The sequence below is a fragment of the Somniosus microcephalus genome, chromosome 3, assembly GCF_052327205.1.
Source record: "Somniosus microcephalus isolate GS21.2 chromosome 3, FLI_Smic_1.0, whole genome shotgun sequence".
NCBI lineage: Eukaryota > Metazoa > Chordata > Chondrichthyes > Squaliformes > Somniosidae > Somniosus > Somniosus microcephalus.
In genome coordinates, this window is record NC_140989.1 from 58,267,530 (window position 1) to 58,284,597 (window position 17,068).

At 42.4% G+C, this 17,068-nt stretch overlaps 1 protein-coding gene across 1 annotated transcript in view; it reads left to right on the plus strand.

Moving 5' to 3' along the window:
- The window catches only part of thada (THADA armadillo repeat containing), a 502,870-nt gene that overhangs the window by 43,893 nt on the left and 441,909 nt on the right, over positions 1 to 17,068 (plus strand). The window contains exons 11-16 of the mRNA XM_085980649.1: positions 1,996 to 2,150; positions 4,253 to 4,408; positions 4,547 to 4,678; positions 5,922 to 6,045; positions 7,538 to 7,689; positions 14,078 to 14,321. Of these exons, the coding sequence (XP_085836775.1) occupies positions 1,996 to 2,150; positions 4,253 to 4,408; positions 4,547 to 4,678; positions 5,922 to 6,045; positions 7,538 to 7,689; positions 14,078 to 14,321 (963 nt within the window). The remainder of the gene's footprint in view (positions 1 to 1,995; positions 2,151 to 4,252; positions 4,409 to 4,546; positions 4,679 to 5,921; positions 6,046 to 7,537; positions 7,690 to 14,077; positions 14,322 to 17,068) is intronic.

A 17,068-nucleotide genomic window follows, 5' to 3' on the forward strand; every position in this document is an offset into this window, starting at 1 on the left:
CATCTTGAGGTCATGAAAGATGCTGTGTAAATGGAGGTTCTTCTGTTTTCTTAACCTGTTCCAGCTCACACTATTTCTGCGTCTGGACCACTGTTTGTTTATTGCACCCCCCCCACCCCCTGCACCCTTTCCCTTCATCTGTGCCACCATCCATGACTGCGCCTTCAGCCATCACAGTCCTCCTCTTTGGAACTCCCTTCCTAAATCTGTCTGCTTTGCTTCATCTCTCCCTACTTTCAAAGGCTTCAAAATCGAAACTTTGACATTGCCCTTTCATCACCTCCCCTAACTCTTGCCAAATCACTGCTCCGTGTTCAATACTCAACCCTTTTCTCACTGAAACGCCATGGGACTTCTGGCAATGTAAAAGGTACGGTAATTCATGTATGTATGGTCTCCAGGGTATCAGTGGTGATTAGCTTTATTCAGTTATCAGTAATGCTGTGAAGAACAGCTCCCTGTCTGTTTTTATTGATGCATACTTGTTCACTTCCTCTGATAAAAGTACTGTTAAATTCATGGAGGGCAAAATTTTGCATTTAATCGCCTAATCGCTCCAAAAAATAATTTTATCCTAACCATCAGAGTTTTGTTTTAAATCAACTTTCCAATATTTAACTTTTTGAGGATTTTGAATGTTAATGCAATGAATTTTTTTTTAATGGTCTCATTGTTTAGCATTAAAGAACCACAATTTTAGAAAAGATGATTAGATCTGGTTGATTGCAGAAATGTTGACATTTTTCAGGCTATGGTAGCCAGGGTATGAAAGGCAATAATTAATTGTTTAGAAGCTTAGATAATTACTTTGTGGTTGCAGTTGATAACGGAACTGTTGGTATGGAATTTTTTTTCCTGTATCATGAATATGCAATTTGGTTTTTGAGATCTTATTCATACATCAGGAAATGAGCAAAATAAATTAATATAGAAATCTCTCTATATAAAAATGACTCCCCAAGATAAGACCTCTATCTGGAATTATAATGTTAGTCTAGTTCCATATTCTGCAGTTTGCTCCTTCGTGTTATGACTAAAATAGTTTCTTTAAAAAAAAATTTAAAAAAATAATACCCAAACTTTGCTTGGCCTTCCCATTCCCATTCTCTGTAAATTCCCCACTTCCAGAGAGGCTGAGGCATGACATGGGAGTGCCTCAATCTCCCAAAAAATAGGGCTTCAGCAGAAGAGTGAAAACACCAATTGGGAAACTAGTCACAAGTTAGGCCGCTTAAAACAAAAGTGACAAACGCTTAAAATAATAAATAATTAGTAGTATCGTACTGACTGTAGGATAAAGGTAATTGATGGTGAGTGCACCCTGTTTAACAGGGCAACAGAGAACTGTCACTTAGGTTGAAAAATGTCCATTCCAAAATTAGATACTTACTAGTTTTAACTAACAAACCGGGTCCAGATATTCAGTCTGCTTGGTTTCCATATGTTGCTACTGGTTAGTATTATGCTTTAGTATCTTAAAATATGTGCTTTTATAAAAAAGGAAATTAAGTATTTTTACTAAGACTTAGAATTTGTAAATGGGAGATTTGCATATTGTACATGAAGGCTGTTTATTATGCAACATTGGTCAATATCCAAATTATTGCTAGAGATTTTCCAATAGTTTTTAATCCCTTGTTCTCTAGTTTTCTACTCTGAAACAAAAATTGCAGCTTCCATACAAAAATAGCCGTCATTTAAATATTGCACTGTTATTGTTTTCCCCTTTCTTTCATCCTGTACAAACCTTGGGATAGGTCCATCATGCACATCAGGTAAGTAGGTATCAGTGCATCTCTTTTCTCTCCTCCCCCACATGAAATGCATATAATCTGTGTGCAAGTCCTGACCGAAAAACCTCCACTTAAAGAGTAACTGTTAATAAAAGCAAATTTTATATTTGCTGATTAGTGATTTGGAGAAATGTACTTCAAAATTAGGTTTATTGATAAATCTTTCTGGTTCTAAACAAAATCCTTGGTCTGTTTGCATTAGGTCCTTTCAGCAGTAGAGGTGCTCTTGGAGCACTGATGACCTGCTTGAGAGCAGCTAGAGCTCAAGGACTGTGGAGCACTGCTGAGAAATTTGCGTGGGACCAACTGGTACCTGTTGGCCTGATCAAGCAGGCTTTGGTTCACAAGCATGAACAGGTATGTACAGCGATTTGAGAACCTTTTTAATATTGAGGCCTGTGACCTCATGTTAGGCTGTCAGTCACTCCAGGCGGTTCTGGCTTTCGGTGGACTTTTAATGAAGTACTAATCAAATAGCTATTCGTTACGGGGCAGAATGAGAATGGTCTTGGAGAACCGTGCTAGAAACTGCAGACTGATATTGACAATCTAAATTGTTCCCTTCAGCTCCCACAAAAAAACTATGCGTGCACACTCTTGACTCCATTAACCTCCCCTGGATTCCTTCTCCAGCTAACTCCAGAGGTTCGGAACCTTGGAATGCTGCTTGATTACTTCAAGCTTAATTACCTCCCATGCATCCCATCTATTACCAATATCACCTCCTTCCACCTTGGAAAGGTTGCCCTATTGTTCCTCTTCTACTGAAATCCTAATCCATACATTTGTCTTCTCCACACAAGATTTCTGCCATGCTCTCCTAACTTCCACCATCCACAAATAAGAAATCATTCATGGCACATAGCTCACATCCTCCCTTGTACAAGGGCTACTCCTCTGCCCTGTAAAGTACTTGGGCATCATCTACAAAGTGAGGTGCAGTGTGGATATAGCGGAGCTTCCCTTCTGAAACTGGTCAATTGAATTCTATTAAATTGCATGTGTCCCTTAGTGACCATAAGCACAGTTTGGGTAGCATCGTACAGAATGGGCTTGGGGTGTCTGTTCTAAGCATTTTATTGGCAGCCTGATCTCTGCTCACCATCATGAGCGACGGGCTAACCTTCTGGAAAATGGTAATGGGTACCGTCCAGTCTGGTGTTGTAACTTTATACTGCTCAAGAGAGGATCTTGAAGTGGAGGATACGAGAGGCAGCTGTCTTAATTGCTGATTCATATTGGTACCAGATGTCCTGCTGGATGACAATTTTATCCTGAAGACAGTAATTGATAAAAGAGCGCTTCAGCCTTTTCCATCATTCTTAAATGATGGAAAAATCCCACTGAAGGTTTAGTTTGTGTCATATAAGATGTGTCCAGACAATTTTCATTCCTCCCACTCGGCTCCAAATAACCCTGCAAGTCTGTGCACTTGCAAGTAGGTGGTCCTGGCAGTAAAGCAGTGGGAAGTTTGCCAGTACTCAGTGCTGGTAAACTGTGCGGTTTTAGCAGATTAAACTCCAGCACACACATGAGGTGGAGGGACCCCTGAGCTTCAGCTATTGCCTGCCTTCACCTAAATTCTCTGGACTTAAATAAGTGAGGTGTGTTACTATGTGGAGAGAATGTGCACTGGTTATTGGACAAACAGAAGTTTTGCATGTGCTGATTGCGTGGTGGTTTGGAAACGTTAAACCGTAGTGATGTTTCTGCGCATGTCGGGCTCCTGCCTGACCAAAAACTGCAACAAATTACAATACTGAGGTTAATCATTTAGGATTTGATGCTGCTTACTGTGAAATGGATCTACATAGCAGGCATAGAGCGTTTTTTGATATCTCAATATTTTGCTGTGTGTGGCACTTCTGTCTTTCAATCACCCCTCTTCAAAACATCCTTAATGCTTGGTATGCTAGGCATTTGTTTAAATTGTCAAAATTTCTAAGTAAGATTGTTGTCGGATACAGAGGTTTAGGTTTTTGAGGTACCCAATAATGGACTCTCAATCATGAAGAGTTTGCCTTTTCTTGGCTAGGCTATATGCAGGATAACAGGGCACTGTACCTTGGAAACAGGGCACTGTACCTTGGAAACAGGGCAATTGTATCAGGGCTCATCTTTTCTAATTACCATGTACAACTGATCGAATAGTATAAATGTTGTCAGGACTACTCTGGCTATTAGATGAAGGTCTTCATTTTGAGAAGGGCAGCCATGTTAGGAAATGGGTGAGGGCAATGAAGAATTGGCTCTAGGCTCTTATTACTGTTCTCAGTTGGGTTTTTGGATACAGCAATGTGCAGACGTGAAGTGCTGGTCTAAACAGGACAATTGACAATAATAGTACTGTAGATCTTTTCTAGTCAGCGATCGCATTAATATGAAAGGCACAGTATTTGGAGGAAGAGGGAAATATTAAAATAACAAAATTACAAAAATATAAATTATTCTTATTACAGGTCCGTCTAGATGCCTTGGGTTTGGTGTGCGAGACACACCGCAGTACAGAAGCTCTATCTCAGCAAGAGCTAGCTTTAATAAAATTCTTCCTGCCATATAACCTGAACAGTCAGTCTCCTGCGATGAGGCAGCAGATTGTGTGGTTAATGAGAAAGGTAGGACAATTTAAAAAAAAATTCTCTCTTTGTATTTTTCCTTCTAGCAGGATTCTCATGATCAGTATATAGAATTTGGTAACAATAATATTTACAGTTTTTTTGGTATTTACACTATCTTTTCAATTTTCTCTGCAGCTATTCTGCAGGCTACGGGACAGTTCCCAAGTGCTTTATAAACAAACTCAGACTGTTAATAGGCAGAAGAGTACTATGTGTGAAGAAAAACCAAATGATCAAGCTCCAGAAGTTCAGCTCCAACGGTATAAGGTACAAAATAATGATTTAATTAGAGCACTATGTACAGATACATACATATAAATATAAATGACTGTAGTTTTGTTGAATCATTAAAATTGGATATGCGCAATGCAATTGATTATCAGGTTTATTTAAAATATTCAGTATTCTGTTTCTTTGACTGAGACTGAATAATATGTATCCAGTAAAACTTCTGTTTTAATTTAAGGACAGTGCTAAATTTAAGGATGAACGTCCATCTGTGCCTTGGTCAAATCCTATGGAAAACTTTATCTTTGCCTCAGTTTATCCTAGCGAAGTTTCGTTCCCTTGTAAAAATGTTGCGGATTTTACGTGGCACAGAACAAACTATATGCAGACTTGGGATGTGATGAAATGCAGTATTATATAAAAGCAAATGAGAATATGCATTCGATCTGCATGCTTTATGACAGTCTTTCCAAGTATAATCATGAAGGCTGGGTCATTGCCCAGAAATAGATTAACTGAACAATGAATGATTCCATGGATTACTAAGGGAATGAATGACTAAGTAACTGAATGAAATGGCACAGAGACGTCTTGTTCTTTTTGGATGGCTTCTCCAGGTCCCTCACTGTGTAATAGGAGGTGGCCCACAACCCACCAAGATTTATAAGGACTTACCCTTTCCCTCAATCCAATTTTAGTTTAGCTGAAGGGGAGCCAAAGAATTCATCACCTTGAGCTCCATAGTCCCAATGGCTAGTCCCACCAAGCAAGATTACGTGTTGTTACTTATTTTTAATGATTACCATCAAGATTACATTTCAGTGATGCAGAAACTTACAAATATGAGATTATTTTCTAAAATTTGAACCTTGAACATTCAGAAGTTAAAGACGACCCTATTAGTGAGTATTGTCGGTCCCTTTTGTCTATCAATTGTGTTTTTTAAAAGCAGCAGTTAGGCGATACATGTTACTGCTACACTACACCAGAGTGGTAGGAACTACGCACCGTGTTGCAATTTCCCCATTGTGAGTTCCCAGTCTTGGTCAACACTGCGGACAAGTGACATGAGCAAGCATGTTTTATGGTGGAAATTCCTAATATTTTCACACTGCCATCATCAGCACAAGGTTGAATGAGATTTCTTGCAGTACAGATATGATAACCTTGATTATAGTGAAAAATTCATGTTTTATTTAAAATTGAGACAAACTAGTTGTTACAACTGAAATGCGGGAGCAAATCAGTATTTATGCATAGACTTTTTATTTTTATCTTCCAGGATTTTATGGTCTGGGTGTGTGACAGACTATTCCAAGCTTTGTTTCCAGGTGCTTCATTCCCAAGCAAATTCACTGTCTTGAGTCTCTTGGGAATAATTGCTGAAGTTTTTGAAAATTTGGAGGGTAAGTTAGATGGAATGTGATCATATGCTGTGCTTTTGGGACAATGCTACTAAAAAGTACCCCCCCCACGTCGCTTACAACTGCACTTCCTAAAACACAACTGCCTAACCTTTAGCCCTCCATTTGCCACTATACTTCTGCAGCCATCGAGCTGTTTAACTCCCTCTTTTCAGGTACTGTCCCTCTTGATTTCAAAACTACTGTTAACGCCCCTCTCTTCAAATAAACCCACCTTCAACTCCTCTCTCCTTGCAAACTACCACTCTATCTTCAACATCCCTTGCCTCTCCAAAGTCTTTGAATTGTCTTTAACCATCCATGCTTAATTTTACATGATTTTAGTTATTCTTTTATAACTTCAATAGTAGGTGCTTTTATGTAAAGATGGGAATAAACTGTCTAATGTTTAATGTCAAAGCAATTTCATGTCCGCATTATAACCACGTTTGATACCCTTGTCCACAGCAAAACATTTACTTTCTCCCATCCTGGTTGTTCGCCCTGGTATGACCCCCATCTTTGTTCCCTCAAGTCCAAGGCGGTGCAGACTTGAGTGTATCTGGCGCACAACTGGTTTAGCCATCGATCACCAGATCTGGCGGGACCATATCAAGTGCTATCGGGCCTCGCTCTCCTGCCAAAACCACACACTAATCCAGGATCATCCTGGAGAGCAAAGATAGACCCTTGTCTCTTTTCTCCACTCCACTACCACATTCTCCTTGCACTCCTTTTCCTCTGCCTGCTCTACCATGACCTCCAACAACAAATGTGAGGAACATGTGAACTTTTTCATCCCTAATTTGAGACGATCAGTTCAGCTGCCTCTCTTGTTTCCCCCACTTCCTCTTGTCCTACAAGCCATTATGCCTGCCCTAGCTCTGAACCCACATTCTTCTCCAGTTTCTCTCCTATCTCCCCTCATGCGCTAGCTGAGCTCATTTTGTCCAAGAAACCTACCTCTTGCTATCTCGACCTGTTCCCACTAAACTAGTAACCATCCAACTTCTCTTCTTGGCCTCTATGTCAGCAGATATCGTAAACAGCTCCCTCTTTTCAAGTACTGTCCCTCTTGATTTCAAAACTACTGTTAACACCCCTCTCTTCAAATAAACCCCTTCAACTCCTCTGTCCTTGCAAACTACCAGTCTGTCTTCAACATCCCTTGCCTCTCCAAAGTCATTGAATGTCTTTAACCATCCATGCTTAATTTTACATGATTTTAGTTAGTTTCTTATAACTTCAATAGTAGGTGCTTTCATGTAAAGATGGGAATAAACTGTCTAATGTTTAATGTCAAAGCAATTTTATGTCAGCATTATAATACAGTTTCGATTCCTGTACAGTAGGGAGTGTTTAGCGTTTTGGGAAACAAAATTTCCATACAGTATAGTGAAGTTTGCAAATTCTTTTTAACAAAAAAAATAAGCATTTACTGTCTTGATAATGAATTTAGTGATTTTGTACTTTGTTTCAAACTGCTTTTCTACAGGTCAGACTTACAGAGTGATGCAAATGACTGATGTCTTGCAGCCGGCCTATGCCGATGCTTTACTAGGCTGTTTGAACAGCACCTTTGAAGAATTGAAACTTTTAGCCTATGATCTTTTGAAGAAACTTCCAGCTACAGTTTTAGGATTACAGGTAACAGACTTAAGGCAATGGTTTGGTAATTGATCAATAGGTTTTGAATATTTTTTTTTAGCAGGCTCTGTTGTTTCAGATTGTTTGATATCCTGTGTGTATGTGTGTTAATTGTTGATTGGCAGTCATTAACAATTTAAAAAGGTACTTATGCTGATAATTACGACTTAACTTTCTGTGGTAAGTTTAATGGGCAATTAATGTACAAATGCAGCATCTTCATGAAAATCACGGGGAGGTTAAGCGTGAGATTTCACAAAGTTAACGCTGGAGCAGTGCAAATCAGCCAGCAACTTGTGGCGATTCGCAGTTCATGGCATATCTCTTCCTTGCTGCAAGTTGCGAGCTGATTTGTGCATTAATAACTGCGTGCGTTGATCAGCAGCTGCTATTTTTTCAGCAAAATCTGGCCCAATATCTTGCATCCCTGAGCAATTAGCCTCTAATTGATTTCGGGATGTGCCTATTTACAACACTTCTCCACAAGGAGCAGTTGAACAACTAGAAGATCATGGGGTAAAAATTAATTTGTGGCTACAAGCAGGCACAATCCGGGAATAATCCCCGCGCCTCAATGGAAAGGCCCAATGCGCACACAATGTTGGGCCTCATTTTCATCTAACCGGCAAGATGTGGACACCTAGTTGCCGTCCCCAGGCAGCTCGCTGGAGAAGCGGCCTCGAAGATCGGGCCGCCGCATCCCCAGTGGCAGCCCACAGGTATGTAAAGAAAGGGACCAGAAGTGGGGGGTCGATCGGGAGAGGGGGCAAATTTCTAAACCCATATTTTGTGCTCTGGTCCTTTTAGACTTTGTGGCTTTCAAAGAGGAGCCCAGGCTAACAACAGCTCCAGCTGGTATGCATTGTATGTTGTATGATTTAATGCTCCTGGCGTTATAAAATAGCATATTTTCAGACTTGTCATGAGCAGTGCCACGTGAGATCCGTTAGTATTCTATATTTAGATTTTAAAGTGAAATGGAACCAAAAATAAATTTGGTAATGTAGGAATTAACAACGGGGTTGGGGTTATTGTCTCTGGCCAGTCAGAAGCCTCTGAGCTGCTCCAGGGATCCCCGTGCGGTTTCGAAGCGCTCTCCTATTCCTGGTTCTGACCGCCGGACTTATTCGGTAGCGATGTAGACAGAAAACGTGACTCGTGGTTTGGGTGCAAAACAGACCAGTATTTATTGAAACAAAAAGAAAGAAACAACTTAAAAATAAACAATACAACACTCCTATGCTCGATACAGTACTTTTACTCAACGCAGTACACTTAGTGTCCACTAGAGCGCACTTTGCTCAGTGCAACACTCCTTTATTTAAATACAGCACTTTTAAATATAGAAACACCTTGCTCACTACAGCACCTTTGCTTAGTGGCTTTTACTTAAAAACAGCACTTTAATACAGAACCCTTAGTGTCCACTGAAGCACTTCTCTGCTTAGTGCAACACCCTTTTAATAGCACTTTTAATATAGAAACACCTTGCTCACTACAGCACCTTTGCTTAGTGGCTTTTACTTAAAGTGTTTTTTTTTTAATACAGCTACTCTCAGTATTCACTGAAGCACTTCTCTGCTTAGTGCAACACCCTTTTTAATAGCACTTTTTAATATAGAAACACCTTGCTCACTGCAGCACCTTTGCTTAGTGGCTTTTACTTAAAAACAGCACTTTAATACAGCTACTCTCGGTGTTCACTACAGCCTTATCTGCTCGTGCAACACGGTTACTTAAATAGGGGAGGATAGAACGGACACAACGAGGGAAAATCGACTAAAATCACAGTTCTAACTTAATTTCCACCCCTATACCTATTCTAAGTTGCCTTGTAATGGGCCAGAAAAATATATGCTCACCAATGAAAAACGCCTGCTCCATGCCCTGCGATCTTTGATCTTCACTGCCCCGAAGTAAAAACACCCCAGTATTTTAAAAGTAAACTGCTGGTGTTCCACTCCTTTAGGCAGGCCCCCACGTTGTAGAGGGCATGGAGGCGAGGCCACAGAGAGAGAGAGGCTTCTGAGAAGCTATCTTTTATACCCCATTTGGGGCCCGCCCAAATCCGGATGTATCTGGGCTAAACAAAAGGGATCCAAACTGTCCCCATTGTCTTGTAATGGGTTTGGATGAATCACCCATTCGTTTAAACTGGGTTTTTTTCAGTTTAAATGTGTCCTCATTGTCTGTGATGGGCTTTTGAATAAAGCTGCAGTTTAAAGTGTCCTCATTGTCTGTGATGGGCTTTTGAATAAAGCTGCCGTGGTTTGAAAAAAAGCATGTCTATTTCCTTGATTGCTTGAGTAGGTTAGTGTAAACAAAAGTCATTGTCCTCGTGGTCAGACTGAAACGAGTCTCAAGTGGTTAATCCTTTGGGTAGCAGTTTCTGTAAACACATCGATTGTCTCTGCAGGGAGGGGAAACTCCCTGAACTGCCTTTGATTGGCAGTCTGGTCAGCCATTGAACCTTTTTTTCACAGACACAGCAGGCTGCCTTTTCAAGTCCTTTTTGTCTTCTGCCATGCGGTCTGGCGGCCATTTTAGTCCCTGGATTTTTAAAGGTATATTACCCAGGTATTCTTTAATCAAAATTCAATCTTCGGAACTGTAGGAAATCTCAAAATTATTGTGAAATCCCTACAGTAATATTGTTGAATATACTTCCCTCATCTTTTTTAAACTGTAAGCCTCACACATAATCTTGTACTTCTTCAAGCAGAATAGGAAAGGTCTTGAATTCAAATGAGAGAAATGGTAATGCAGGATCATTGCCAAGGCAAGAAATGTCTTGTCTTGGGGCCCTGTACATGAAGCTCAATGAATGGAGAGGCTGAATGGCTTTTTCTCATTCTAGCTTGTACTCTTAATTTTCTAGCATGCTATATTATTAATTTCCCTGCTAAAGAGGGCTTATGTGGTTTAATTTGCATAGAGGTGCTTTCTGTGAAAAGATTGTCCTCGGTTCATCCAATGCATTAATACCAAGTTGGATCTTTTTTCCCTCAACTCTGTTCTACATTGAACATTGGGCTAATAAGCCAGTTTTGGGATTTTACTAAAGTAGTGTTCTGATAAACAGGGGCAGAGTGATGATGTAATTGGCTTAAATTTTATTACACTAAATGAGAAATTTTAAGTTTTGATTCAAAAGCCTTCCAGCAAAAATAGGCCATTAACAAATCTTTTACTCACACATATGACAATATTGGGGTGAAACCATATTTTTTGTTGTTTTAACTCTAGTTCTCAGTGAGCTGTGTGCGTTCACTGCGACCACCAACAAACATGTCTCACTCCAGTTTTCCTGTCCTTCAGTGGAACAGTGCCTTCCCTGTACATGGCACACAGCTCAGTAACATGAGGGATTGAACCTGTGCTCTCCGCCTCTGTCATGTTGAGTGTTGGAGCTCCGCGTTGCTCTACTCATCATTTTAAACAAGTACTATGCAGTATTTCATTGAATCGTAGAATCATACAGTACAGAAGGGGTGCCTGTGCCGGCTCTTTGGTAGAGCTATCCAACTAGTCCCACTGCCCCGCTCTTTCCCAATAACCCTGCAATTTTTTCCCTTCAAGTATTTATCCAATTCTCTTTTGAAAGTTACTATTGAATCTGTTACCACCACCCTTTCGGGCAGTGCATTCCAAATCGCATGTCATCACTATCTTTAAAATACTATTTAAATCTGTTTGTATGTATATGAGTTTGTATGTGTCTTGATGAAAATGAGCTCCCTGTTTGCAAACACTAATTCAAACAAGGAAAGGAATTACTTCACTTTGTGTATATATATACTAGCAGGGGAGCCCCGCATTGCGAGGGCTTTTTTGGGGCTGGTCGATGTGTGGGCCGGGAGCCTGGGACTGGATTTGGGTTGTCAGCAGTTTCCAGGGCTTTTTTGGGCCTGGTCGATGTGTGGGCCGGGAGCCTGGGACTGGATTTGGGTTGTCAGCAGTTTCCAGGGCTTTTTTGGGCCTGGTGGATGTGTGGGCCGGGAGCCTGGGACTGGATTTGGGTTGTCAGCAGTTTCCAGGGCTTTTTTGGGCCTGGTGGATGTGTGGGCCGGGAGCCTGGGACTGGATTTGGGTTGTCAGCAGTTTCCAGGGCTTTTTTGGGCCTGGTGGATGTGTGGGCCGGAAGCCTGGGACTGGATTTGGGTTGTCGACAGTTGGAGAAGCCTAGGCCCGTTTTGCACTGTTTTTTAACCTAAACATTTCTAGCTTTTAATACCTTCAAAGATGAAAGTTAAAGTACTTATGAAACATTTTTGGTAAATCTTATTTTTTTTAAAAAGAAACTGACCTGGATTAGCAAAGTTTTGAGCTGCCCTGGCTGCTGTATAATGGCTGACAGATCCCTGAGATGAAAACGATTAGTCCCGCCCACACACACACCGATTGGTCAACCATCAGGTGACTGAACTGTAGGATTGGTCAATCATGACGGCACATGATTGGTCGACCTTGACGTCAGTCAATGCTAATGAGTGGATAATGAGTGGAATTTTGAAGGTTTTTTGTATAATGTGCGAACAATTTTTGTCCGACCAAAAAGTAAATACGCCTATGACCGTTCCGGAACGGTAAGCTTTCTTTCGACGTAACACACGTGTAGGTACGCTCTATAACTTTAGAGTGTATAGCCGGACAGACAGACAGACGGAAGGACAGACAGACAGACAGATCGATCCTTTTATATATAATATAATAATAATAGATAATAGATAGAAGATAGATAGATGTACAAGTTGAAAATGTATCATGGACTCTTAATTCTCTTGTCATTTACAGTCTGTGGTTCCAACTCTAATAACATAGCATTGTGACTCGCTTCCTATTGATGAATAAACAAAAAGTAAATTTACTGGACTGTTGACTCTGTCCTATTTTTCAGTTTAGTAAACCTTCAGTCTTGTTAGTAGAGCTGTCTTTTTAGATATCTAACATTTTTACCCTTGATGAATGTTCAGTGAACCACATAAAACAAATACCATGTATGGCTGTTCCTTGTTGATGCTATCTACTCACATTACCTTCTGCATTCAGTCACACATTCCAGATTTTTGGGGATACACATGACCAGAAGATTACTTTATTACTGTAATATTGCAAATTCTGTCCACAAGATCTGCCAAAGAACCTTTATTATTTGACTCCCGGTTTCAGACCTTTGGTGATTTCAATCTCGGGAATTTCCAGTGGCTCTCCCTGATTTTCTTCTGGCCTGCATTCATCCCATCATTGTATATGTTGGAAATGCCTTGCGCTTGCGGCTTATTAGCTCCTGGATCTCCTGGTCATTCTCGTCGAACCAGTCTTGGTGTTTCCTGGTTGAGTGACCGAGCGTCTCTTCACAGGTGCTGATTATGGAGGCCTTGAGTGCAGACCAGACGCTGTGGGCACTCTGTGTCTCTGCATCACTGGGAGTCGTCAGGTTGTTTGTGAGGCACAGGCTGAATAGGGCTTTCTTAGCGGGGTCTTTGAGTGCTCTAGCGTTAATTTTCTTGCGGCATTGTTTCTGTTGCCGCCGCTGTTTTGGGGCTACATTGATGGAGATGACAGAGCGGATTAGGCGGTGGTCTGTCCAGCAGTCATCAGCTCCTGTCATGGCGCGGCTGATGCGGACGTCCTTGCGGTCCCTCACTCGGACGATGACGTAGTCCAGCAGATGCCAGTGCTTGGAGCGAGGGTGCTGCCATGAAGCCTTGTATCCATTGGCAGGATAGGCGCACCAACGTCCCCAGCATCAGCTCCGATGGACGGGTCACATTGTCCGCATGCCCGATACGAGACTCCCAAAACAAGCGCTCTACTCGGAGCTCCGGCACGGCAAGAGAGCCCCAGGTGGGCAGAGGAAACGCTTCAAGGACGCCCTCAAAGCCTCCTTGAAAAAGTGTAACATCCCCACCGACACCTGGGAATCCCTGGCCCAAGACTGCACAAAGTGGAGGAGAAGCATCCGGGAAGGCGCCGAACACCTCGAGTCTCTTCGCTGGGAGCAAGCGGAAGCACGTCAACTCAAGCACCCCACCCACCCGCCCCTTCAACCACCGTCTGCCCCACCTGTGACAGAGACTGTAGGTCCCGCATTGGACTAATCAGTCACCTGCGAGCTCATTTTTAATGTGGAAGCAAGTCATCCTGGGTTCCGAGGGACTGCCTAAGATACAGAGATACAGGGTATATGTTGGAGTATTTAGTCATGTACAAACATCAGAGCCACAAAGGTTATATTCAGAAACCTGTATCTGATTATCCTGTCAGAAACAATTACACTCTGGAACATGTTTAAAGTCGTTTTGTGTGTTTTTGGGTAGTTGTCATGGCTGTTTCTTTTGGCTGGAACTGTTTATTAAATGTTACTCTATTCTCCCCCACCTTACAGGAGAGTGAGAAATTGCAAATACTTCTGCAGGCCGCTTTTGACCTTTCGACCAGTACCAAACCTTATGACTGCATCACTGCTTCACACCTCCTGGCTCTTCTGGTACAGCAAGAAGGCTTGCTGACAGCTTTACATGCTTGTTCTTCAAAACAACAAACCATTGGCTACCAGTTTGATGACCTCAGCAAAGTTCATGGAAAGCGTCCTGCAGATACAGAGATCCTGGAAACCAATATTTTAGCAGGTTCGTGTCGATCTACAATTCAATACATTGTTACTGGTAAAAGCCAGAGTTTTTTTTTCTTAGTTTACTTCCTCAAGCTCCATATTATGAGTCCAAAAGGACTATGTTTACATTAAAAGTAGTTTTTTTTTTTGAAGAAATTTTACAATTATTTACCAAATGAATTCATAAGTAGAAGTATGGTTTCATGTTGCAGCACTGTCAAGAGACTACAGTAGAATTACCCACCCCTAGGTTGCAGGTTAATCGACGATGGAGTTTGAACACTGGCATTTAGATTATTGGGGAACATGATGGACAACTAGATCTGCTCATTATTTTCTTTTGTATGCTTCATGCCTCTAACATCTCCCGCAGGCACTGAATGTGCATCAGCAAAATAGCATTGCTCCCTCCCACTCAAGTTGAGAGATTTCAACAATGCGCCACTCCTACAACCGACTTGTTTTGATTGTAGTTATTAGAACAGTTTCAGAGTATGATCATGCATTCCTCTTGCTATATTTGTAGGCCTGGCGAAAAATAAATCATTCCCCTTTTAACCTAGAGACCCTCAGATCCCTTGTAGACCTAGATGACAGGGTAAACTTGATGCTAGAAAGTGCCCACAGAACTCTAATCCCTATGCCCTTGGACTCATGCTGCCTCAGTACCTTTGTCGAATGACTCCCGATTTTTTCAGAGAATAAGCAACAACAACAACTTGTATTTATATAGCACCTTTAATGTTGTAAAACATCCCAAGGCGCTTCATAGGAGTGTTATAAGACACAAAATTTGACACCGAGCCACATAAGGAGAAATTAGGGCAGGTGATCAAAAGCTTGATCAAAGAGGAAGGGTTTAAGGATTGTCTTAACGGAGGAAAGAGAGGCGGAGAGGTGGAAGAGTTTAGGGAGGGAATTTCAGAACTTCGGGCCTAGGCAGAAGGCACAGCTACCAATAGTTGAGCGATTAAAATCAGGGATGCTCAAGAGGGCAGAATTAGAGGAGTGCAGATATCTCGGTGGGGTTGTGGGGCTGAAGGAGATTACAGAGCTAGGGAGGGGCGAGGCCATGGAGGGATTTGAAAACAAGGATGAGAATTTTGAAATCGAGGCGCTGCTTAACTGGGAGCCAATGTAGGTCAGCGAGCACAGGGGTGATGGGTGAATGGGACTTGGTGCGAGTTAGGACACGGGCAACTGAGTTTTGGATGACCTCACGTTTACGTAGGGTAGAACGTGGGAGGCCAGCCAGGAGTGCGTTGGAATAGTCAAGTCTAGAGGGAACAAAGGCATGGATGAAGATGATGATATCCCAAGTGAGGGCCAGAGGTGCAGTACACTTTCAAAACTGACCTGTCTCAATCTTTGTTCCTGAAGATCCTGCAGAGAAACAAAGTCTTCAATAGTATCACACTTGCCCTCCATTACCGAGGCATCGGATACAGGATAACTTACTCTGCTGGGCTTTCAATTCTGTCAGACAATGATCTACGTCTATCCCTCTCCCCGTTCAATGTGCTGAGATAGCCCACAGTTCTGTACAAAGCAGAAACATACCTGCCCCTCCATCCGGGAATTGCTCCCTCAAGCCCTCCAAAAATAGCCCCCGAGAAGGAGGAGGATGGACACACAGGGCTTCAGAAGGTCAATACAACCAATGTAAGGTAACCAAGCCCCCTCAAGCTAATCTGCATAGTGCCAGGTGCCCACAGACAGCTCTGCCTGAATTAAGGAAGGGAAAGCCAACACAAACTCTAGGCAGTGGAGTCTACAAACACTAACTACCCAGTGCTGCTCAAACATAGTAATTTTGTGGGGTAACAGTTGTTGAACTCGAATGCTATCTCAAAGTACTTGAGGCTCTAAATCATGCAGGAAATGACAGTTGGAGGCCACTAGCTGTCTGGTTACTCAGGGACCACGGCCGTGAATAGGAATGGAGATAGGCCAAGGCTACCTGCATGCCTATATGTGCTTTTGACATGGGAATTATGCTCCATGAAACAGATTGGAAGTTGGAGATATTGTGGGTGAAGAGTGTAGTGTATGTAACCGTCTACCTTTAAGAGACTATGTATGTAACCGTTCACCTTTAAGAGAACTATTTTAGGTGTGGCACTACTTGTTTGGCTTCTGTATACGGTAATACCGACGGTGACCACACTGGTATATAAGTGCTGTGGCATGACTTATTGGGCAGATTCGCCCTGACCTTCGAATAGTAAAGTCCTGTTGTATGTTACTCCTGAAGTCTGTGTCGTAATTAACTGCACAACCCACAGACTTTACAGTGGCGACGAGTCCGATCGTACCCTGCGGCAACAATAATTTCAAAGCAACGAAAGAGCGTCGAAAAGAGGCAACCGCCCTCGTCATTCGGCTGGGAGAAAACTCAAGGCTGCAGCAATGGAAAGGAGGAAGACTTTAGCGACAAAAACTTCCATCAGCAACAGGCACTGACTGTCCCTTCTGCCACGGTGACTGTGAGTAAGGGAAAGTGAAAAGAATAGCCGGAGGATAAGGGCTGGGCACTCGACCACGGTCGAGGGGGAAAAGGAGCCGGACAAAAAGTCGGGTCCAACGGCGTCGTGAGAGACCGCGACCGGCGGGAAAAGCCGGGCGGTGACCGAAGCCACGAAGCGCTGCGACCGGGAGCGTAGGCGCGGGAAGAGAGAAACTCAGCCGCAGCCGGGGAGAGAAGCACCGGACTGCGAGAGGGCTGGGAGGCGCGATTGGGGTCCGAGCGAGCGGGAGAGGCAG